Genomic DNA, 23,456 nt, shown 5'->3' on the forward strand with positions numbered 1-23,456 from the left:
CTTCGGTTTCAAACCCTTGGTTCAGGCTAAATTAAATAAAAAATTGCAGCATGAAAAGTTTTGGCCCTCTGCATAGTGAGCATAGCTGCCATTTCCTGGGTCTGACCATAAGTCCATTTGTCCAGTCTCCTGTGTTGCACAGTGGCAGAGAGTGGTTGCTGAAAGGGAGTGAACTGGGTCTGATCAGGGTTTTTTCCACTGTTCCTCTCTCACTTGCAGGCTCCAGTGTTGAAGGTCTAAGTGACACTTCACCCAGAGCTCTGCTTTCACAGGGCTTTTGCTAAGATGATGGAAATTTCACCAGAGCAGTGCCTGTGCTTTGGCCCTTCAGGATCTCAGTGCAGTGGTCTCAGCCCACCTCATTTCCAAGGCCCATTGGTTAAATGACACTTTTACTAAGTGAACTTTGCTTGCTCAGAAGCTCTTGTGAAACGTTTGAGCTGTCCTCCCTCCTTGAGTGTGCAGGTTGCTAGGTTTGGGGTTTTGCATCTAATCTTCAGGACTCTGAGACACAGGCAGTAACACTTACTCCTTGGGGCCCTGTGGAGGACTAACCGTCCTGACTCATCTGCTCCTTGCTCCCTTTGCAGCTTATTTTCTCAGGAGCCTGCAGGAAGGAGGGGGCTTGTGCAGAACAACCTGTTCTTTTTTGTGCCAGCTCCAAAGGCTTCTTACACAGGGGTTCCTGAGCAGCTGCCAGTCGCCTGTGACCAAATGTGCAGCTCTCCTGTTAAACCCACTGTTCTCTGTTCTGTCCTCCTACAGACTAAGCTGTACAGCCTGCCTGCCAGCCATGCCACCCGTGTGTACGAGATGCTGATCAGCCACATCCAGCTCCATTATAAATGCATGTACAGCCTTCCTGTTGCCAGCAGTATCCGACTGCAGGTATGACTTTCACCTAAGATTCAGATGGAAGTGGGCAGTGGCAGTTCAGTGGTAGTGGTGGTGGGGAGGGGAGGAGCCGGTAGGATGCAGCATCTCTGTAGAAATACAAGCTGCAGTGGACAGTGGAACCAATTGCACTGGGCAGAGGGTTGATTGCACTGCGGCCGGGAGTGGAAGGCCCCTGCAGACTTGAGTTTGTCTCCCCTCTATAGCACCCGAGAACAGAATGCTATTCAGGCGGCTGGGACGTGGGGCCTCTCAGAGCACAACAAGGGCATGTTCTCTCTTGCAGGTGTTTGACTTCCTGCTGATGCTCCGGGCTGACTCCCTCCACCGCCTGGGCCTTTCCAACAAGGATGGAGCCGTGAGGTTTAGCCCCTACTGCCTTTGTAACTTAGTGTACGTTTCCCAGTGCCTGGTGATACTTGAAACCTCCCGACATTCCCATGTGCTTCTACCAATCGGCCAGGGTCTTTCTCACATTCTTCTGAATCTTCCAAATTATGGCAAACCTGTTGTCTTAGCTGCAGTTTGAGGGACAGCTTTGACGGATCCACATGCAAACCAGTCCTGCTTGGAGAACTCTGGACTTCAGGGTTTATTGTACCAAAGCCTCAGGGTTTATGCTGCCTTTTTTCAAAATTTTTCAAAATGTGTTGCTCCCCGTTTCCCAGCAGGAGATGAAGGTCTGGCTTCCCACCAGGATTGGGTTTGAAAGCCTGTAGAAATCTATGTGCTTGTTAATTGTACTTCCTCATTTGACGTTTTCTCTGTAACTCCTTTGCAGAAGTTGAAGTAGCTTTTGTAGAGATGCTGAAGCGAGCCCCTTTTTTCTGTGCCATTCCTGCATTGTAGCTTACTAGCTGTTCTGGTTTTGGTTTAATTTGAATAAAGTCATACCTGCTTTGTCTTCCTGCATTGTAGAGAGCCAGAGAAGAGGACCTCTGATAAAAAACCAGCTGGGACTCTCTCCCCTCCTTCAGGAAGTCCCAGTGTGTCAACGCAGAACGCCACCATTCGTGTGGGCCATTTGCCATATTCACTGCTCTTTGGAGTCCTCCTGCAGTGTTTGAAGCAAGTAGGTTATGCACTTGCTTTGCAATCCAGTTGTGTAACCAGCGTGAAATGAGAGTTGGCTGGGGAGTCTGTGATATCAGTAATGGGTTTAAAACTCAGGGGCTCAGGGATGTGTGTCAAGGCTGGAGTGTGCTGCAAGATTCAGCTCTTTCCCTTTATGTCCCCAACGCTCACATGTATGACTGTGAAAAATAATGACCAATTAATTCCACTAAGGAACAATAGAAACAGTCTTCGCTCAGATACTTGCAAGGGCTGAAGTTTAGTCCTAAAGATCACAGTATATGCTGTGTACTCAAGAGGACTTTAAAAAAAAATCTTGCATATCCTGATAGGATCCTTTGAAAAGACTTAAGGTATGACTCTCTTCTTAAGAGATGGTAGTCTTAACCATCATTCATTGCTAGTCCATGCACTGGTACAGTTTATTTCTTCTTAAAAGGATGTGATTAAGTGACTTTAGGCCCAACCATCTAAATATTTCTTCTGAGCTTCCATTGCCACCAGAGGGAGCACAAGTTTAACCGTTCTGAAATCAGCTGGGCTTGTACTGAAGTTTTGTTTCTTAGGAAAGGAGGGGAAAAATATCTTTTGTTTGTATGTTTATAAATAGCAAAAGGCAAAACTTTTCCTTGTGTCTGGTTTTTGGAGAACAGTTGTGTTTGGGAGAGAATACGTTATTCCATTATTTAATTTCTGTGCTCCTGGATCCAAGGATCAGTGACTTATTGCTGTTAGCCGTGGCCATAGGTATCTTTTGAGGGCATATTCTAGCTGGAATTGTATTTATTCAGGTACATGGGGCACAAGGTGTAGGTGCCCTGCCTGCCCTTTTTTTCTCTGCTTGATGTCATAGGGACCTTGGGCATCAGGGTGTCAATGTTATAACTTTGATGTGGGCTGGAGTTGGGTGAAACCCTACCAGGAGCCCCTGCATGAGACATGCGTGGCATCTTTGCTACTGAACAGCTGTGGAGAGACCAGCATTCATGCCAATAAGCCATGAATCATTATTTGAAGCTTAATGAACTTTTGCTGTCAAATTTAACTAAGCCATTCAAAGCAGGTCTGTACTTTCACCACTTCTCTCTTCCCAGGAGACAGACTGGAAGGTGCTGAAGCTGGTTCTCAACAAGCTGCCCGAGTCCCTCCGCTATAAAGTGCTATTTTTAACCTCTCCTTGCAACATTGATCAGCTGGCCTCTGCGCTCTGCTCCATGGTAATGACCTGCGGCATGTCAGCACTTTGACTTCCATAGAAATGTTTCCCTTGAGGTTTCATTAGTAAACCCACTATTGATCTACCCCTTCTCTTCCCTTGTCAGCCCTTCAACCCCATTCCTGTAGAGCAGCTCTTTTGGTTAGGTGTGATGATACCTTCAAGCAAGATAATAATGCCTGGGGGTGTTTAACTGCCCATGTAGCGTGGCTAAAGAGCACTCATGAAATGGATGGTATTTTGGGAGTGTGAGTTCACTTAAGGAGCCTGCACTCCTTAAGGACACATGGCATCAATGTCTGGCGGGGTGTTCAAGGTGTGCTTGATGCTATTAGGTTGAGGTTATGCGGGTTCTTTGTGAGTGCAGATCTGTGAGCTTACATGATGGATTAAGATAAGCTCCCAAACACAAAATGGAGCCTTGACGAACATGCCAAAAGCCATGTAGAGCTGGCCAAGGGCTGTAACTCAAAGGCTTATTGTTAAAACAGTGCCTTTTCTAGTACAGCATATAGAACCTGTTACGTATGCTGAGGAGCTCCGGTGCCTCAAAACAGAGCCGTGGTTGTGTCACCATTATTCTGTGAAAGTGCATCCAGGAAGTTTTGCAGTTTGCAAGGTGCATTGAATGCAAGTTCCTCCATGTCTGATTGATTAGCTTACAGACAAAAAGACCACTGACAGGCTCCATGGCATGCCAGAAGGATTCTCCCGTACAGACTTGCACCTGGCTGTGGTTCCCGTGTTGACTGCATTAATATCTTACCATAATTACTTGGACAAAGCCAAGCAGGTATGTGGAACAACTGGGGATAGGGGGGTCTGCATCTGTCTCCAATGTCAGCCTGTTTCAAAATGTAGAGCATCTCTTTAGGGGACAGCCTGAGGGATTTTCAAGCTTGAAAAATCATGTTCTGGGGGAAATGGAAGGAGCTGAGCCATATGTAAGTGGAAACAATATAGAACAACTGTGCCTTTAGGCAAAACCTTTCTTTCTTGGTTTTGTGGATTAGCAGCACTCTATACAGTGAGCTTCAGAAACTCCTCCCAATGCTGAAAGACCCTGACAGCCACCCAAATGTAGAAGACTTGTATGTTTTTAGGTGGCCATTGATTCTCTCTTGCTGTATCAGAAATTAGAATTACAAAACCTTACTGATGTCTGAAACCTCTGAAGTACTAATGTCCTTTAAAGATGTCACCCCATTAAATGCCCAGCAGTACAGAGACATCTGTGAGATTTTTTTTTTTTTCAGATGGCATTATTAATGCTGACATGGTTTAAATAAAACTTATAGCTGCGGACACTAACAGTGCTGTTGCGCTCATGCTAGTGTCTGTCCATGCCTGAAATGCAGGTGAGATGTGTTGGTAGCTGGTGGTAGGTAACTTGTGGTTTTGTTGTATGACTCTTCTTTTTCTGTTCTTTTAGCGCGAAATAGTTTATTGCTTGGAGCATGGTCTGATTTATCGCTGCGCAAACCAGTGTGTTGTGGCTCTGTCCGTATGCAGCATTGAGATGCCCGACATCATCATAAAGGCTTTGCCCATCTTGATCGTCAAGTTAACCCACATTTCTGCTACTGCCAACATGGCAATCCCTCTCTTAGAATTCCTGTCAAGTAAGTTACAGCAGAAGTCGCGTTCTGCCTGTCTTCTTAAGTAACTATCGATGGCTAACAGCATTAGTATTAGTAGGGTCATCGTGATTTAGTTCAATGTGAATGTACACGTCATTCTGGGAGTGCTCACCATTTCTGGTAACATCATTGCAGCTGCTTTAGGATTTGAACATCTTGCCTACTCTGGGTTATGTAATCCAGTTTCTCATCTGAAAAAAAGAGCCATCTGCTTTGTCCACACACAAATGGTGCTGGCAGAGATGGGGTTGTCTCATCCTTCTCTTAGCTCCTGCCTTAAATAATGTTGCCACAGGATTGCAAGGCAGCACTTGGTGTTGTACCAGGACCAAGCAGTTCAGAAAAGGCAGGTGCTCCACCGGATGCTCAGCTTGCAAATAGGCTGCTCATATCCAGTCTTCACAAATGGTTTCTTGTTACTGTTTCAGCTCTAGCCAGACTGCCTCACCTCTATAGGAACTTTGCTGCTGAGCAGTATGCCAGTGTGTTTGCCATCTCCCTGCCCTACACCAATCCCTCCAAGTAAGTTGATGGTGACTTTTCTCCCCTGTCTGGGAAATACGGGACATGGAAATTGTTGCCTTTTGTAGGTCTTAAGTACTGTGCAGAGCATAAGCATTATTTATATGATACTAAACCTGCTTTATGTATGTCTGTGTCTGCTGAAGGAAGACCGTATTTTGCTTCATGATGATACTATTCCTATTCCTATTATTAGAATTCCAGGAATTCTTCCCCTTTTAAACTTTGTGGTCTGTCCCTTACTCCTCCCCTGAACCCACTCTGTACCAGAACCAGGTAGCAGAAGGATTTCTCTGGGAAGTGATGTGCTTAGATTGCCAAGTAAACTGTGTTGAGATCTCTCCACCACTTAGGTTTAACCAGTATATCGTGTGCTTGGCACATCATGTCATAGCCATGTGGTTCATCCGGTGTCGCCTTCCCTTCCGGAAAGACTTCGTCCCTTATATCACAAAGGTAATGTACATTGCAAAATTTTGTGGTGCAGCTAAAGCTTAGAGCTTTCACACCCAGCTGGGGACTTTGCCTGGGACCCAGCCTTGTCTTGTTCTCAAAGCTTCCACTTTCAGTCAGAATAACTTGCCCGCTAGCAACACGTTAGCACTTTCAAAATCACATTTGGCTGCAGTGTTCAGGCTGCAGATGCCATTAGTTTAAGTCTTTCTTTCTGTGTTTGACTTGACAGGGCTTGAGGTCCAATGTTCTCCTTTCCTTTGATGATACCCCTGAGAAGGACAGTTTCAGGGCTCGCAGCACAAGCCTGAATGAGAGGCCAAAAAGGTAAATCACTTTATTAGGGGCTATGTGTACCCCCTTTATTGGGATCAGTTTGAATGCTTAATACTGTCTCTAAGCTTTATGACATGAGCCATTTTTGTTTCCTTACAGACACTACCTGACCTTTCCCATAATGTGTGTGCATTTGGAGGCTTAATTATAAACTGTATTAAGATACTAACTTGGTAAAACTAGGGTCAGACTCCAGGTAGCAGTTAAAGATGGCACTAGCTGCTCTATCTGCTTCTGCAGGATGTACACTTAGATTTTAAAAGCAAGCCATTCTGCTGGCTGAATGTGTCTCAGTACGTCCCTATGTTTTCAGCAAGTGCTGCAAACTGTTCTGTTCATCTCCACGTGGTATGCATTGCATTTTAATGAATATGTACGTGTCTGCTGTTATAGAAGAAATTTTACGTTATAGAAGCAGAACCTGAGAACTGTGAGTGAATGGGTGGACTGTGACCTTTACTGCTTTACTTTTCCTTCATCCAAATTCAGTAGAACCACAATACAACCCTTTGCATCTGCCCCTCCTCTGATAATGGATCATGGATCTCTGATTTCCTTTGAAATAAATTTAACACCCCACTGCCCTAAGTATCATTTTTATAATTTTTTTGTAGCTGAAAATTGAAGCAAAATACTGTAACTGCCTGATTCCACTGGGAGCCTTTGAAATCAATACATCAATGTAGGGAAAACCCTGACATTGGAAGTGTTTAGTGTAGTTTGAAGCAGTCACTGATCTCTGCAGGTGCTTCTCTGAGACAAGGAAGGGACAGTATTATTCAGGGGTCACAGTATTTCTCAAGTGAAGTTTCTGCTTTGGCCTCTGTACTCAGTTCAGTTAGTTGGCTTCAACATTTCTCTCCAAAAAGCACCTAGTAGCATTTAAACTCTGGGGGAGGGGATCCTATGCTTTTGCTGTATAGGGATCTTGCAGCAAAGAAACACCATCCCCGCTTTAATACAATAGCTGAAAACCCTGTTTTATGTTTGCGAGTTAATTCTCTCCTCTGTCCCATCTCCTCTTCTCGTTTGTGTGGTTTTTAAATTTGGAGTAGATGCCTTTGCCAATCATCATCTCTCATTTTGCAGTTTCAGTCCAACTGTTTTGCTTTTTCCCAAAGCTGATTTAAATTCATTAGGTTGGAATACTACTAAATCTGAAGGGCCACTGTTTTTAATGTAATTGAATCTGACAGTCACTGGGAAGAATTAATAGTATAAAATCCCTGCCAGCCCTTATTGATGGAAGGAGTTCTTGTCAATGGCTCTATTGCTATGAATAAGGGTTTGCGTTGCTGGGTCCACGGGTATGATTGTGTTCAGAATACTAAACATTTTGAGGGAAGGAACATTGTTCTTCATGTCAGTAGTCAGATATGAAGGAGAGATAGTTTGTTTGAAACGAGTGCCTCTGTCTCTATCCGATTGACACAGAAATGTGGTCTCCTGGTTAATCAGAGGTCCTGAGCTCAGTTTCCAGTTGTCATAGGGTTTGAAGGGAAGAAGGGTCCAAGGGGTTTGACTCCCCCGAGCACTACCAGGAGTGACCAGGAATAACGGTCACAAGCTGGCAGAGGGTAGATTTAGGCTAGATATCAGGAGGCGCGACTTCACGGTCAGGGCGGCTAGGGTCTGGAACCAGCTTCCCAGAGAAGTGGTGCAGGCTCCTACCCTGGGGGTGTTTAAGAGGAGGTTGGATGAACATCTTGCTGCGGTCATTTGACCCCAGTACTCTTTCCTGCCATGGCAGGAGGTTGGTCTAGATGATCTACTCAGGTCCCCTCCGACCCTAGAAACTATGAAACGATGATGTGTAGCGCAAGCCATTAGGTTTCATCTGGATGCCCCTTTATGAATATAAAGCATTTTAGTCCTCAAGAGACTAAAGAAACTTCCATGGTCCCTGCTGGTTTGCCCTGGGGAGAAATTATTTTTTAGCTCAGAACTTAGTGATCACTTTGAGCTTCAGCATATGAGCAGGCTTCTGGAAAATGGGTTTCCTGTGCTATGCTAGAGCTCTGATCCACCCTTCGAAGGGTCATGTGGCCAATCTGAGTCTTCAGGAGAAGACCCCCAAATCCCCAGGACATCTAGCCAGTTGTGTATTAGAGAAAAAAATTATTCTGGACCCTGCAATTGGCTGACGAAAGTCCTGAGGTTAGTCACTGGCACAGTGTAACCTTGAGGAAGTTGCTTAACTCTCTGGCATGGTGTCTGGGTAGCCATCTCAGAAGGGGTATATTGAGTCTCAGTGTTTATAGCATGTTTCGGGATTTTGAGCTAAGAGCTGGTATAGGGAATTCAGGAGGACACTGAACCAGCCTAGTTCAACAGATCAGAGAAATCTTAGCACCAAATCTGAAGGCAGACCCACGTCATCCCAACCCAGGCCATGTAGTATTCCAACTGCCCGTGACAATCCATTCTTGTTTTAACTTGCGCTGATCTCTTTTGTTTTGTAGCATTTATTACAATCTTGTTTGCAAATTGTGTTTTTGTGCTCTCGACTTTGCCTGGTATTTTTTAATTTTTCCCCCTTTTTTTTTTTTTTGGCATATTGTTTTGTTTTCACATCACCCTGCGGGACTCCCCCATACTGACTCTGTGACCTGTGACCTTTCAACCTTCATCCCTACAATGATTTCTTCCCTTCCTGTGACCTGTGCCATTACATCTCTTTTGGGGCTTGGTGCTTCTCCACCTAGTAGTTTAAGAATAGCCAAAAATGCAAAGCAAGGCTTGAATAACTCTCCTCCTGTGAAAGAGCTGAAAGAACCCTCTGCAGTTGATGCCTTCCGATCCCGCAGCATCAGTGTGTCTGAACATGTGGTCCGCAGGTAGTGACGCCTGAAGGGGGAGAAGCCAAGTGCCAGTTGGCACTTGGAAATCTGGCAGGGTGGAGGCAGGGTGGGCTGCATGCCGGGAACCTTGCATGAATGCTCTTCAGGAAGTACAGATCAGCTCCTATCACCCTCAAGGCCTTGGCAAGCCATGGGACACCCATGAAGCTTTTCCAATGCCAGTTATTGCATTCTTGTATCACCCTATGCTATGTTTTGATGGTGCTTTATCAATGGAAACTCCTCTTGAAATGCAAAGGTCCTGGGATTCGGTGTGAAAAAGTTGCATTCTGTGCAGGCTCAGGCCCTAGGGACACTGCATAGGAACACACAAAAGCTAGAGTTCTGCCGGCAAAACTATGCAAACCTTAGTGAAGTCTAGAATTGGGTGCAAGCCTTCCCCACAAGGCAAAAGGAACAGTTTGTGGCCTCAAAGTGGAGCTAGTTCTTGAGATGAAGAGGGCAAGATGGAAGTCTGTTGGTATAAAGTAACCTGCCATGAAAACGTTAATTGATCTCCAGAGTCTGGCACCTTGAGCGACAAAACCATAAAGGGCAGGACAGCACAGCCATTACCAAGCTATTGTTTGCACATCAAAGGAAAATAGTTTGGAAGGAAGCTTGATTTGGCCATACTGGGCACGTCTACACATGTGCTTTACTGCTCAGTAGATTAATTTACTGCACAGTAAAGTGTCACTGTCTACATGAGTGCTGCAATTAAGGCGCAGTAGATTAATTCACTCTGGTGTAGGATAGTACCATCAGACACAGGTACTATCCAATGGTGGAGTAAATTACTGTGTTTCTATGCATGTGTAGATGATGTTGGGATTAGTTTACTCCAGCTTAAATTGTGCCACAGTTTATTAAGTTGCATTAATTGCACGTGTAGACATGGCCACAGCGGATAAAAAGGCTTACTGTTTATAAGCCTGTATCCAACTTTCCTTTGACTATTAAATGGCTAGCGAGGAGCACGGTAGCTGGAAGTCTCAGCATGAAGGTGTTCTTGACAGGCGATAGGAAATAGGCTTTGTCCTTTTCCTGGAGCTACACTGCAGGCATTTCTGTTGTGACAGCATCTCTGCTAGAGGAAGTGGCAGCGAGATGTCTGCATTGTGAACGTACCCTTTTGGTGCTTCAAACGTGAACATTCCTGTTAGTTTGACGTGGCACACTCATCTTGTGTTTATGTGTAAATTTACACTAACACAGCATTTGGATAACTTACTGTTTAGCGTTGCCAGAGAAATCCGTGCTTAATAGAAACCAAGCTGAGATGCAGCCAGACCTTTCTAAGTGATTATAATGGAATAATTCCTTACAACAATATTATAACCCAACTGGCTGTTCCAATCATTTTTAAAATTGCATTGCTAAGACCCAGTTAATTGAAGGCAGAATCGGTGTGTATCAAGGTACTAATTTTCAGTGCAGACTGCAATTTTTTTTGCTGGTGGTTCAGCTAGATTTTGCATACTTTGATTCTTTAATTTATTTTTTCCCCTTTAGTTAAAATCAATGCTATATGCCTAGTCTTTGTCGCATCCCTCCTGAAGTCTAGGCTAATCAAAAATTTGTAAATGCCTTCCTGTCTCTCAAGGAGAAACAGTAAATTCTGGGGTGACAGCTGCTCCATGCAATGACTGCCCAATATTGAGGTGACCTAAAAATTATTTTAACGCCCTTTGGTTTTGATTCGTATTGGGGAGCAACTCTATTCAGGGGCATGCATGTATCGCAGCTTCTTCTGCAGCTTGCCGTTGATGGGGTGACAGGTAGCACAACGCCCCTTCTGCAGCATTTCTTGACAATCTTCCAATGTCCTTCCATCAGCCGGATCCAGATGTCCATCACTAGTTCGAGCCTGGGCTCTGCAGATGAAAATTCAATGGCTCAGGCAGATGACAACTTAAAAAATCTCCACCTGGAGCTCACTGAGACCTGTCTGGATATGATGGCCCGATATGTCTTTTCAAACTTCACTGCGGTGCCCAAGAGGTGAGAGTCAGTTGCTTGTGGTGTTTGGATGCTCTTGAGTTTAGAGGTTTCACCAAGTCTACAGAAAATCTCTGGCTCTTGTGAGCACAGCAGTTGCCCATGTTCTTAAGCTGTCCCTTCTGGCTAAGATATGCACTGATTGAGCAAGAAGTTTGGTGACAGGGAAACATTTGGATCTTTTCATACAGGCTTGAGCTTTTCATGCAGAAATCAGTACCCAGGCAAGTCTCATACTCTTGAGTTTCTCAGTTGCCTCTGCCTCCCAGAAGGAGGAGTGTGGCAGGGATTAAAGGCTTTCTTGCACAATACTCAACTGCATTGAGGCCAGGAGTGAGTTTCCATCCTGCCTAGAAGCCCTTGAAGTAGTTGGTGGTAGAGCCTGTGCATCCTTCGTTCTGCTACTTTACTGCTTTGGCGGTAGGGCTGTTTATGGAAACAAAGCATCACCAGCAGCATCATGGAAGGAACAGGTTTTTTTCTTCCGTGATTCCAACCAGTTTTGTTTTTTTTCCTTCCCTGAACAACTCCCAAAGTTCTGGGTCATATGGGACTCACCTTCAACTGTACTTTTAGGTCTCCTGTGGGGGAGTTCCTGCTGGCTGGAGGAAGGACGAAGACCTGGCTGGTTGGGAACAAGCTTGTGACTATCACAACGAGTGTTGGAACAGGGACACGGTCTCTTCTGGGCCTGGACTCTGGAGAGCTTCAGAGCAGTCCAGAGTCAAGGTAAGCAAGCTTTGCTCCTGTTTTTACAGACCTGTGTGATACCATTGTGCAGAAACGGCCTTGAGGCTACTAATTTCCTTTACCAGCGCATGCTTGCTCGTATCCGTCTGGTCTGAAGTGTTCCCTCCTCAGTACCAGCCTCTCGTTTTCTCCCCCTTTAGCTCAGACCCTGTTCTGCAAGTGAGACAAACGAAAGAAGCCCCGGCAAAGCTGGAGTCTCAGGCTGGCCAGCAGGTGTGCAGAGGCTCTCGCAACAGAGTCCGGTCCATGTCCGGTAAGCTTTCCTGGGATTTTTCTCTCTCTGAACCCCTAGTTGCTACAGGGCGTGCCTGGCCTCTATGCTGGAGCTGAAGCCTAAATACCAAACAATGGAAAGACGTAGAGTGATCTTAGGTAAGGCCAGGGTCCTTAAAGAGAGTGAGGTGTTTCAACTCCTACTGAAATCAGTGAAGTTGCAGCAGCTCTTGCTGGTATCCACAACTGCTAGGCTCTCCTTGCTAGCTTCTCCCTCCAAATAGCTTTAGCAGTTGTTTGTAGGGTGAGAATGTGTGGTAGGAGCCACCTGTATTAACCAGCCCCTGGCTCAAAGGAAACATTTGGCAGATGCGGCTTACTAGAGTTTGAGGCAGGTGGAGCAAAGTTGCTGCAGCAGTACAGAAAAGTCTTTGTTACCTGAATTTAGTGCCAAATCCAGCCTCATGCCTCTGAACTAGGCTCCAGGGACTCCCTTTCTTCACCTTCCCCCATCTTTTCTTCTGCCAGGTGGCCATGCCTTGCGTGTTGGTGCCCTGGAGACATCAGGTTCCCATTTCCCCAGCAGTTCTGTGCCCCAGGGCTTACAGAACCCTCCTGCTTCTGCCATTCGAACAGAAAAGGCTGCTCCTGCTGCCCAGACTCCTCTGCAGAAAGAGAAGGCAAGCCTGGCTGCGTATGTCCCACTGTTGACGCAGGGATGGGCAGAAATCCTCGTGCGGAGACCCACAGGTATCTAATCCAGGGGCCTTTTGTGTGTGACATGGTAAGGAATTGGGGTCTGTGTAAGAATACCCAGGTGGGAAAGTGTGAAAGGATCTCTTCCTGGCTGTCTCTGCTCCCAAGTTTTTAATTTGTCACCTGAGTCCCAGGAATCACACTTTTTAATGATATCAAGTCACAAGGGCTCTGGGCGGGAAGAGTGAAACGAGTCCTTATTAGTGGAAAAGAAATGCCACTGCACTGACAGCTTGGGACGCCACGTGGGCACTCAGCCATCGCTTCAGTGTGGTGCTCCTAGTTCAAACCTATGCTGGGTGCTTTCCTATAGATTTATTTCCAGCCTCTCAATTTAGAGGGCGAACAAGGCTCGTAGCTGGAGCACGAACACTGTAAGTGGCTGCTGTTTGGGGCAGGATAGTCAGGCCATTAATGGGCACAGAAGTTAAGCTCCTGAACACATACACTTTCTAAAGTGTGTGCTGAAGCAGGACTTGCACGCTTCAGCTGGAAGCTGCTTCGAGAGAGTGATTTAAAATGACCTTATGTCCTCCCACTCAGCACTTGGAAACCTTCCGGGAGTCTGCTTTGCTGAGCTGTAGGCATCAGTGCTGAAGAGCTTGGAGATACAAGGGGAAGGATCATAGGGTGCTGGGGACTGGCTTGTTTAAAATGTGAAATTAGTTGAGCCAGCTGGTCAGGAGGGGACCCTTCGACTGCACAGCCTCCATCCCAGGGCAGTGTCCAGTCAGCAGAGCTTCCTGGAGCGAGACTCTCCCTCTTCCACCCCCTCCAGGTAACACAAGCTGGCTCATGAGCCTGGAAAACCCCCTCAGCCCCTTCTCGTCAGACATTAACAACATGCCACTGCAAGAGCTGTCCAACGCTCTCATGGCTGCCGAGCGCTTCAAGGAGCACCGGGAGACTGCTCTCTACAAGTCCCTCTCGGTCCCCTCCTCCAGCCTGGCCACCGGCACAACCAAACCATCCCTTCTGCAGCGCTCCAATACAGGTGAGAGGTGGCTAGTCCCAATGTGTCCCCAGTATCTTGTATCCTGTTGTGAGGTGACACTAAGGTGTCAGTCATGAGCTACTACTGCCCAGGCTCCAAGTGTAGCAGCATAAGGTATAAAGCAACAAGGGCAGGGGGTGAAGGGACAAAGGCAGTTTTTCGCATCACGTTAGAGCCGGGGAGAGCATTTTCACTCATCGCATCTAAAGAACCATGGAAAAGATGGCTTCTTTCCTTCCCCACCCTTGGCGTCTCAAACAAAGCTGTTTGAGTGACCTGATGCTAAACACATCCCATGTGAAATGGCCCTGACCCATCCATGATTCTGTCTATCAGTGGTTTGAGGTTGTTGCAGAGCTCACTTCTTTGTGCTTATGGGTATGTTCACTGGTGCTGGATCTTCAGTCTTGGGTTTTACAGACTTAAGCTTCTGGTTATGGGCTTTTAAACAGGGTTAATTAGAACTTTTCTATCCCCAGAAGACATCGAGCCCTAAATCAGAAAGGCTGGTGACATCTTACATCTTGTGAGTGTGCCCAGCTCAGAGCAGATCCAGTCAACACACTGCCAGAAGCAGCGTAGGACTCTCAACTTGAACACCTGTGAAGCAGAACTGATGATAGTGGTGGCAAAACCCTACGCTTATATTAATTGAAGTGTAGACTGCCTGGAAACCCAGTTAAAAATGCTCGCTTTCAGATTCGCTCCATTAAAAAAAGCCTCCCTCTATACTGAGACCTTTCAGACAGTGTCTAATATTATCCTTTCCAAGTCACTGAGTACACAAATTCAGGCAGTTAAGCTGGAGGGCAAAATGAAGAATTCAGCAGAGAACTGTTTTGAACATCCTTTATTTGCTTCAGTGGCTTGTTTGTGGCTCTAGAGTTGGCACAGGTTCTTGCATTTCCCTAGACTCTGACCTGATCTCTTTAGAAACGTTAAAAAAGCTGCTAAGTCTGAATCGTAGCTCTCCTGGGGTTTTGGATCTACAGCAAATTATTTCAGCTATGTCCACATTAAGCTGACAACTCAGTTTGTCAGAATCAGTGCAAGAAGCTGAGATGATGACAGTATTCCTGTCTTTTTGGAGGCTAAATCGTGCGCATTCTTAATTACTCTGCTATGTTTTAAATGCTTAAAAAATGACCCTCTGCTGTGTGTGTAGGTTAGGGAGAGAGTGGACCCATTTCTGGTTTGCGCTGTTAGAGACAGATGATCCTTCTTTCAGAATTTTTTTGTTTTAAAAATGACAATCTCCTTTCTTCCAAGAGAGCAAGTTGAGTCTGCATTGTTTGAATGTATTTATGCCTCCCTGTATGTGTTGACTAGTTCCTGTACCCTAAAAGCTTCCCTTTACACTTAGTGATACTATCCCAGCTTGTTCTTTCCTTTTCATTTTATTTAATTATTTTTAAATAGGCTCTTGGTTACAGTTATCTCTGTGCTTTTTAATTTGTTTCATATGTAGTCTCTCCTTCCTTCTGATGTAGTGGCTCACTTGATTTCCCTTTGCAGTGGCCTCTTTCTCTTCCATGTACCAGTCCAGTTGTCAAGGCAAGTTGCACAGGAGCATATCCTGGGCAGGTATATTTATATCTCTTTAAGGAAAACAAAGTTATTGCCATAGAAGAACACCTCTGATTCATAGCAACCGTGTCCCTCATACCTCATCACCCCTTCCATGTTTCCTGTTTGTACCTGGTCTCATACTCAACGAATGGGATCTTGACTAGCATGAAGAAGTCCAAGCCAGATACGACATTTGCAAGTAACTTGAATGCAACTTTTTGGATGGGTCATGACTCATGGGGCTTAGACTACAGAATGGCACACAAAAAGATCTGAATTCCCTGACTTATCAGCTCAGTCTTGCAAATGGGATGATGTCCTGTTAGTATAGAAAGCTCCCACTTCTGTGAGTGTCACCTGGAATGCTGCTTTTGCAACTAAATGTAAAAGCAAACCAGCATTGCTCAGCCTACTGAGAGCCCGCGAGTGCTGGCCCTGAAAAGCTAATCTGAAGTGTATGGCTGTCTTGATACTACAGCGTAGTTGCTGGGTGCAAGTTGTGAAAATAAAAATAGAAACTTTCAAAGAAAAGCATGCTAAATGGTAGCTTTCTGTAGGCTCAATAGCAGTGTCATATCTTTTCCCACCTGCTATGGTAACATCTATTTTCTAAATAAGTTAAATGCAAATAAAATGCACGGCCATAAGCACAGCATTTGCATTGCATCGCTAAAGTGCAGAGCCTTTATGATTTAATTGAGTGAATGAACTTCCCTTCCACTTCCCTTCCTTCATTTGAAAAATCTGGTGTTGAGCAGTAGGCTGTTCTCAATTGCTGTGTTGGCACGATGCTATTAAAATGACACGCAGATGCTGCCATACAAGACTCTTCTGCACTTCTCTTCTGTACTCAGATTACTCTGCTTCCACCTACGGTGTAATTAGTGAGCGCTCAAATTATTTAAAACTGCCAGTAAAATTGGTGGTAATGTTAGAAGTAGGGATGTTGAAAGCACTGAGTATGTGCAGGTGTGTTCTGGCTTGGACAGCTAACCAGATCAGCACGTTTTAGAAGGTATGTGTGCGCAGTGCTAACTCTTAATTGCTTCTTTGAAATAACTTTTGGCCCCATGAGCTGAAATCAATTCAGGGAAGGCTGCTTTAGTGATTTTTTGCTGATTTTTTTTTTTTTAATTATTATTATTATTTTGTGCGTGTGCTAATTTTATTTCTTTAAATTTCACTTTGGAAAACAAATCTTAGCCTTTCAGATTGGTCTTCCAATTCTATGTGTACATAACGGGAAGCCTCCTGTACTTCAGCCTTTTCCTCAGGACAAAAAAAAAAGGCCAACAGAAGTCTTCAGTCATACTCACTCCTGTGTTCATGGTAGCTGAGTATTGTAGACACTTGGTTACCCGTTCCAATAACCTCTCTCCGTCATGCACAGGGTCTCCAAGTGGTTTCGTGTCAGCCTGATCTCATTAACAATTTGTCTGATCAGATACCACATGCAGATTGTCCTAGTGTTGCTGCAGAATTTGGATTAGGTGCGACTTGGGCTATACTGGTTAACGTCTCCTGAGGAATATTAGGAAAGATGCCAAAAATGCAAGGGAATAGCCTCTAATCATTTTAATCTCCTCTTAAGCCAACATAATGTACAGGGACATTTGCCATATACAAGGCTTATTCTTTTGCTACTTGCATAGAATTTGTTTTCATTGCCTATTTACTTCAAAGCTAACTTTGCACTTCCTTGCATCTCTCTAATTACTCTCTGTCCTGACAGCTGAGTGGTAAGATGCCTAAGGACCCATTTTCTCCATTATTTATCCAGTAGTTGTTCATTGTTAACAATCTGACAGCACTCCCCCTGCTCTGACTGAAGTAGCCCAGCCCTTTGGCACGAGGGTAAGTCAACAGATTAGTCTATGCAAAAGGAAAACCTGTAACGAGGAACCTGGGACGTTAAAGTCTGCACTCTGTGGTCAGGGAGATCCCACGCTTCCAATATGGCCTTCAGTTACGATCCTAGGAGGGAAAAGGCTGGTACTTCTGAGGAAAGGATGGGGTCCCACTATACCACTCCTCTCTACATGCCTCAGTTACTCTGTTTGTGTCTCGGTAGAATCAGCCATGGTTTTGGAAGAGGGGAGCCCGTTGGAGATAGAGTTAAAAGAGGCCGATTCCCCAACAGAGTCTCAGGAGATTGAAGACTTTGAGGCCACGTCCTCGGAGCCGTCCCTGAGCGAGGAGAAGTTTGGTAAACCCAAAGAACCGTACAGCAGGGTAAGAACATCCCCGAGTGGAGAAGGACCTGCCGAGCTGTACACATCCTTTGTAAAGAGCCACCAGTTGCGCTCTTGGTGTCCAGCTGACAATGGAAATGTTTACATGGGTTGTGTGGATAGAGGGTCCATAAGATGTCCTGCTCGCTGCTTGCACGAACATCGGTAGTGGTAAATGCAAACGTTCCCCTATCTGCCTGTGTTTGAGTGTTAGCGGGTTTGGGTGGTGACTAGCTCCCCGTCTAGTGCAGTGTCTCATGCGTGGCCTCTCGTGACTTTTCGTGGTTGAGTTGTTCCTCAGACCCCTGCTTTTTTTTGTGGCTTTTCCTTTAAGTCCTCCTCGACATCTAGTCAGGAAGAGAAATCCCTGAGATCTGATGACTTGGTTCCTGTCGGGATTCCCATTGGAAGGGTCATCCATTCAGAAGATGGCAAGGCGCTGGAGCTTTCCTTCCAGCCTTCGCAGCCGCTCAGCAAATCCAGTTCTTCCCCCGAACTTCAGACGCTGCAGGAAGTCCTCAGAGACGTGAATGGCAGAGAAGGAATTGGAAAGCTGAGCACGGAAGTGAAGTCGAAATCTCAGTCTGAGAACTTGGAAGGAGAAGGACTTGGAAGCTGGTTGAGCCAGGGAGAGGATGCTAAAATGACCAGCGCAGGCAGCATGTCTTCCTCTTCTCCTCGCTCGCCCAGTGGCCACCGCCCCAGAGGGTACACCATCTCTGATTCGGCCCCCTCCAGGAGGGGAAAAAGGATCGAGAGAGATGCCTTTAAGAGCAGAACAGCTGCCTCCAATGCAGAGAAAGTACCTGGAATAAACCCAAGGTGGGTGGGTGGATATGTCTACAGCTAGACATACAAGGAGCCTCTTTTTAACTTCTTTCTTTTTAAGTAATGTCACAGGGCTGTGATTATTGGAAGCAGAGTTAGACTTGTTTAAATCCAACATATAGGTATTGGAGGTTTTACAAGACCAAAGCTGAAGAGGTAGGTGTGACCTGATTTTTGTAATGCAATCCATGTTTTAATACCCACCACCTGAACTGTGGACCAAAGAAAACCCATTCCTCCGGTTTGGAATCCACCATGTAAGTATATTTCCAATAGTGGGGATGTAGGAAAGGGAACCGCCTGCCGCCCAGTCCTGTTGTCCAAGGGGACTGAAACGTGCAATGTTATACAGCACAACTAGTGAACAGCAAGCTTAGACTTGTTGCACTTTTGAGCCTGAAGGCTTGGTAGCAACCCAAAGAATTAATTCAGAAGATACTTGGGTGGGGCCATGTTTAATTTGTGAAATATTCAGCAGAGCCAGGGGTAAGAGGCCTCATTCCTCTTCTAGTTTGGAAGTGAATGCACAACCACACTGCAGCAATGGATTCCTGTCTCTCTATCTGCTGCAAGGACTGGTAGTCTGTCCTCTGTCACCACTGAGCAAAGTGACCCTCTTACGGCCTGTGGCTCGGCAGAAACTGTAGCTGGGTCAAATATTGACAGTGACCTTGCTGCACAGTTGTGCTTGGCTGGCTCTTTGTTTCCACCCCCTCTGAAAATGCAGTTGTGTGCCCCCCGATTGACACGGGCTTTACTTTTAAGGTAACTGGATTTCATTTCTCTTTTCCAGCTTTGTGTTTTTGCAGTTGTATCACTCCCCGTTCTTTGGAGATGAGTCCAACAAGCCCCTTCTGTTGCCAAATGAGGTGGGTAAGATTTTATTATCATGGTATGTGTTCTTAATGTTAACACTTGAAACATCACCAATTGACACCCTTACATCACTAATGAACTGCCAAAGAGATGAGATCCTGCTTTTTCCACTCCTGGAGCCAGTAGGGACCAAGTACTATGTTTAGTCTCCAAAGCCGTGGCTTGTTACCCACATTCTTTAGCTTCTCGGCAAATAGACAAATTGTTGCGTTGGTGTTAGAAGCAGAGGATGAAATTGGGCAAAATACATTGGAGAAGGTTGCTAAAAAAATTGTCATTTTAGGGGATGACTGGCAGAGGCCAATGGGCATTATCCCTGGTTAAGAGAAAACTCAATGGTAATGAATTCTGCAGGTCAGTAAATGTTGTGGGGGGTAGCAGCAATGAGTCCAATGGCAACTACAGCTTTGGACTGTGATATCCTTCCTTCAAGAAGAAAATGGCCTGGGGAGTATGTTTCCCAATCTCCAGGACACTTATTCCTCAGTAATCTCTTGCTCAGTTGATAATATTGAGGCGTATAGTGGGTTTGTGTATCAGTGACAGTCAAAGAAATTACAAGTTACTGTTTCTTCTTTCTAGACATTTGAAAGATCAGTGCAGCTCTTAGATCAAATCCCTTCTTATGATACCCACAAGATCGCAGTGCTGTATGTTGGAGAAGGACAGGCAAGTCTTCATATGTGCAAATGCATAACCCAATTAGCACCAGTTTAATGAGAATCCAGAAACATCACTGGAACTTGGGGGTTTCTGCCTGTCTTAATGTGGCTCCATTTTGTTTTAAGCTTTCCCAGATTATGCAGCAGTGCATAGGCTGTGGCAAAGTGCCATGAACTATGAGGTTTCCTTTAATGCCAGTGCGGGACTTCTGCTTCCATTTCACTTCGTTTGTGGGTCTTTGCTCTTTAGTAGCAAAGAGAGAATATTCTCTTTTTGGGTGATGCTTAACAGCAGAGATGCTTCTTTCCTGCAGCTCTAGAATCTGCCAGGCTTCCCCAGCCCAAAACCTGTTAATGTTTTGGAGTCTTAAGTAGCTCTTGTTCTCCCCGGGTAGTCTCAGCTTATGCTCTGCTTGCCACTTTTGGGACATGTTCAAAGCACTCCTAGGCCAAGTGAATCACTTGAGCATCAAGAGGGTGAAGGAGTGATCTGGCATCCTCATGAGACTTCCTGTTCTTTCCTAGACCAACAATGAAATTGCCATTCTGTCGAATGAGCATGGCTCCTACAGATACACGGAGTTCCTGACGGGCTTAGGGAAGCTCATTGAGCTCAAAGACTGCCAGCCTGATAAAATTTACCTTGGTGGTCTGGATGTGTGCGGGGAGGACGGGCAGTTCACTTACTGCTGGCATGATGACATTATGCAAGGTAAGGCTTTTTGAGGGTTAGGTGTTTCTAGGTGCAGGAAGGATGCTTTAACACACGAGAAGTTAGCAGAGCTGCTCTCCTGCCTAGATCACATCCCTTCTTTTAGGAACTGGTAAAGAAGGTTTTCTCTGGGTTTTGTTTGCAAGTTCTACCATCAACCTTTTATACAGTATGCAGGAAGGACTGAGGTGTGTTTGGGCAAAAATATCCTGCTACATACTCTAGAAATAAACTGCGCTATTGGAAATTAGACCTGGTTTTATCTCTTTTTCTGTCAAGCCTGTTCTATTTTCATGGGCTGTTGTATTCCCCCAAACCAAATGTTGTTTTATAGTGATGAGCTTGAAGAATTCTGAACACATCAAAGCCTTTCTAGATGTATATTCAGACAACAATATGAAATACTGTTCTTGTGACCAAGTGTGCCACAGCACCATGCATCCCCTGCAGTGAAAGACAATATGTTTAAGGTGTTTAACTTTTCCCTGAAAAAGCCAGTTCCCTTTCCTAGTGCTGTTGTGGCCACTCAGACTGCCCCAAAACATTTTCCCATCACTTACCCCTTGCCCTGTTGCCAGTTTTACCCCGTCTTTGTTAGAACACTTAACAGTCATCCCTGATGTGTATTGGGATAAATCAGATTGCTCATGAACTAGTGAGCCCACTTCCCTGATACCAGGATCATATTTTGGCCCTCGAAAACTCCTGGAGTAGACCGAGCACTGCAGAGTTTCCTTCAGTTTGCTTATCTGAGAATTGGCTGAAGCATCACTTAGACATGCCCCCTGGGCGTGATAAAGCAGGTAGAATGGGAGTCAGGAAGATCTGGCTGTTAAAAACCTGAACAAACATATTCAGGGAGCAAGCAGTTTTCTTCAGTGTGACAGCCCTGATGTCACTTCTGGTGTTTAGACAAGTACATTGAGTATTACTACCACAGAGCCCATGGAGATCCCTCCTGTCTCAGTGTCTACATGGAGTATCTCCAGTAAAGCTCTCCGTTGCATCTGTTTTCTGTTCCAACCCATTGTTTGCTTGATTTTCAGCCATTTTTCACATCGCTACTTTGATGCCCACGAAGGATTTGGATAAATATCGCTGCGACAAGAAGAGGCACCTTGGGAATGATTTTGTTTCCATCATCTACAACGACTCGGGGGAAGACTTTAAACTGGGAACCATCAAGGTAGGAAACCTGGGGTCTGCTTAGAAACAGCTGTCGCACTATTTGTAAGACCTTGAGTCTTTTCTAAGTGAATCTTGCTTAGACTGTGACCGGGGATCACTAAATACCTCGGGGTATTTAGGCACACCAGTGAGTTGACCCCAGTGCAGTCAATATTGGCTGCCAGTAAAAATAAGCCTGTGGTCTTATCTCTGCTTCTGTTTTGAAGATCTTTTTACTGTTTCCTTGCTAGGGCCAGTTCAACTTTGTGCATGTTATCATCACACCGCTGGACTATGATTGTAACCTAGTGACACTCCAGTGTCGGAAAGGTAGGGCAGGTCTTGACGTCTGTTTTAAAGTGTATTTATGCCCCTAGGCCCAGCAACTTCCTTCACCTCGTGAGAATGGCCTTAAACGTCTCAGGTGAATAAAATGAGGAATTCTCTAAAGCCTGTGCCCTGTGGCTTCCCTACTGGGGCATCTCCTCATTGAGGGAACGGCTGGGTGGCCAGCGGGTGTGCAGGATGCCTCCGTCTCAGGGCCTCGGGACACTTTCAAGGGGCCGCCATCCTGGCAGGTTGTCGTCCTCCAGTTTCCTCCCAGCGGTGCAATACATGGCTGTAGGAAGCTGGAGAGGCACCTGAGGGGTCACCAGTGCTTTTCTGAGCGTCCGTCAGAGGCGTGGCCAGGGTGTTGCCATTCCAGTTAAAAAGATGCGAGCAGATTTCTGGAACTTCCTCACCCGGCTCCCCCACCATGACTGCTCTCCAGCTGTACCTCTCACTCCCCTCTCACCACTGGACTTTGCTGATAAAACGTCTTGCTTTGAAGCAGTGCCGCTGGGAAATGTTCTGCCCCCGCCTCTGCTTTTGGCGGGTAATTGACTGAGTAGGCTCTCTGGGAAAGGCTTGTATGGGAAGCAGTCAGCTTTGGGAGCCAGTAATCTGTGGGCACTGTTAGAATAAAAGGTGTGATGCTTTCTGGGGACCTTCTTGGAGATGATTGGATGGGAGAGGGAAATGCTCTCCACTTCCCCCCACAACTCTGATTCTCTAAGATGTGAAAATCCTCCTGAGGTTAAATTTAACCCAACCTCTGAAGAGAGGATACCGGCCAGTTCTGTCCTGTTCTGCCTTTTTAACCTTTCTTTCACAAGAGGTGAAAATCTTTCCCCTTGAATGGTAGATATGGAAGGGCTCGTGGACACAAGCGTGGCTAAGATTATCTCGGACAAGAACCTGCCGTTCGTAGCACGCCAGATGGCCCTGCATGCCAACGTGAGTACTGCCCAGCTTCTCCAAGGGCCGTTGCCTTTCCTAGGATCAGTTGTCATCTCCCACAAGGAGATTAATGTGGTTGGGTGCAAGAATTTAATGGGATGGTTATTTCTCTCGAATAACCAAGTGAATCAGATTTTTAGCATCTGAACTTTAGAAATCAAGTTGAATTTGGAGGACTGGTAAACTCCACTCTGTAAACAAGCTTTGAATCTTCTTGCTGTGGTCACTGCATGCTCTGAAATTTCTCTTTCAATCAGATGGCTTCCCAGGTCCACCATAGCAGATCCAACCCTACAGACACCTACCCATCAAAATGGATTGCTAGGCTTCGTCATATCAAGAGGCTGAGACACCGGGTAATGCAAGCTTTATACCTTTCTGTCCATAAAATATTGCACGTGTAACATGGATAGGTGCAGTTAGGCATCTGGGGAGAACTCC

General features: G+C 45.6%; 1 protein-coding gene across 5 annotated transcripts in view; it reads left to right on the forward strand.

Annotated features, from left to right (window-relative positions):
- Positions 1-23,456, forward strand: part of TSC2 (TSC complex subunit 2) — a 36,620-nt gene that overhangs the window by 11,221 nt on the left and 1,943 nt on the right. For 2 of the 5 annotated variants that reach the window (XM_090024724.1, XM_090024728.1), the window contains 25 exons: positions 766-888; positions 1,181-1,287; positions 1,813-1,966; positions 3,063-3,185; positions 3,843-3,977; positions 4,617-4,806; positions 5,253-5,346; positions 5,700-5,802; positions 6,032-6,126; positions 8,841-8,972; positions 10,815-10,979; positions 11,553-11,705; positions 11,867-11,979; positions 12,468-12,689; positions 13,474-13,689; positions 15,205-15,273; positions 17,330-17,490; positions 17,824-18,311; positions 19,111-19,186; positions 19,776-19,862; positions 20,381-20,567; positions 21,614-21,753; positions 21,986-22,064; positions 22,921-23,012; positions 23,273-23,371. In XM_090024724.1, the coding sequence (XP_089880850.1) occupies positions 766-888; positions 1,181-1,287; positions 1,813-1,966; positions 3,063-3,185; positions 3,843-3,977; positions 4,617-4,806; positions 5,253-5,346; positions 5,700-5,802; positions 6,032-6,126; positions 8,841-8,972; positions 10,815-10,979; positions 11,553-11,705; positions 11,867-11,979; positions 12,468-12,689; positions 13,474-13,689; positions 15,205-15,273; positions 17,330-17,490; positions 17,824-18,311; positions 19,111-19,186; positions 19,776-19,862; positions 20,381-20,567; positions 21,614-21,753; positions 21,986-22,064; positions 22,921-23,012; positions 23,273-23,371 (3,603 nt within the window). The remainder of the gene's footprint in view (positions 1-765; positions 889-1,180; positions 1,288-1,812; positions 1,967-3,062; positions 3,186-3,842; positions 3,978-4,616; positions 4,807-5,252; positions 5,347-5,699; positions 5,803-6,031; positions 6,127-8,840; positions 8,973-10,814; positions 10,980-11,552; positions 11,706-11,866; positions 11,980-12,467; positions 12,690-13,473; positions 13,690-15,204; positions 15,274-17,329; positions 17,491-17,823; positions 18,312-19,110; positions 19,187-19,775; positions 19,863-20,380; positions 20,568-21,613; positions 21,754-21,985; positions 22,065-22,920; positions 23,013-23,272; positions 23,372-23,456) is intronic. The other 3 variants (XM_090024725.1, XM_090024726.1, XM_090024727.1) reach the window with 3 other exon arrangements.

Source organism: Crocodylus siamensis, chromosome 12, assembly GCF_052110815.1.
Source record: "Crocodylus siamensis isolate JL-2025a chromosome 12, ASM5211081v1, whole genome shotgun sequence".
NCBI lineage: Eukaryota > Metazoa > Chordata > Crocodylia > Crocodylidae > Crocodylus > Crocodylus siamensis.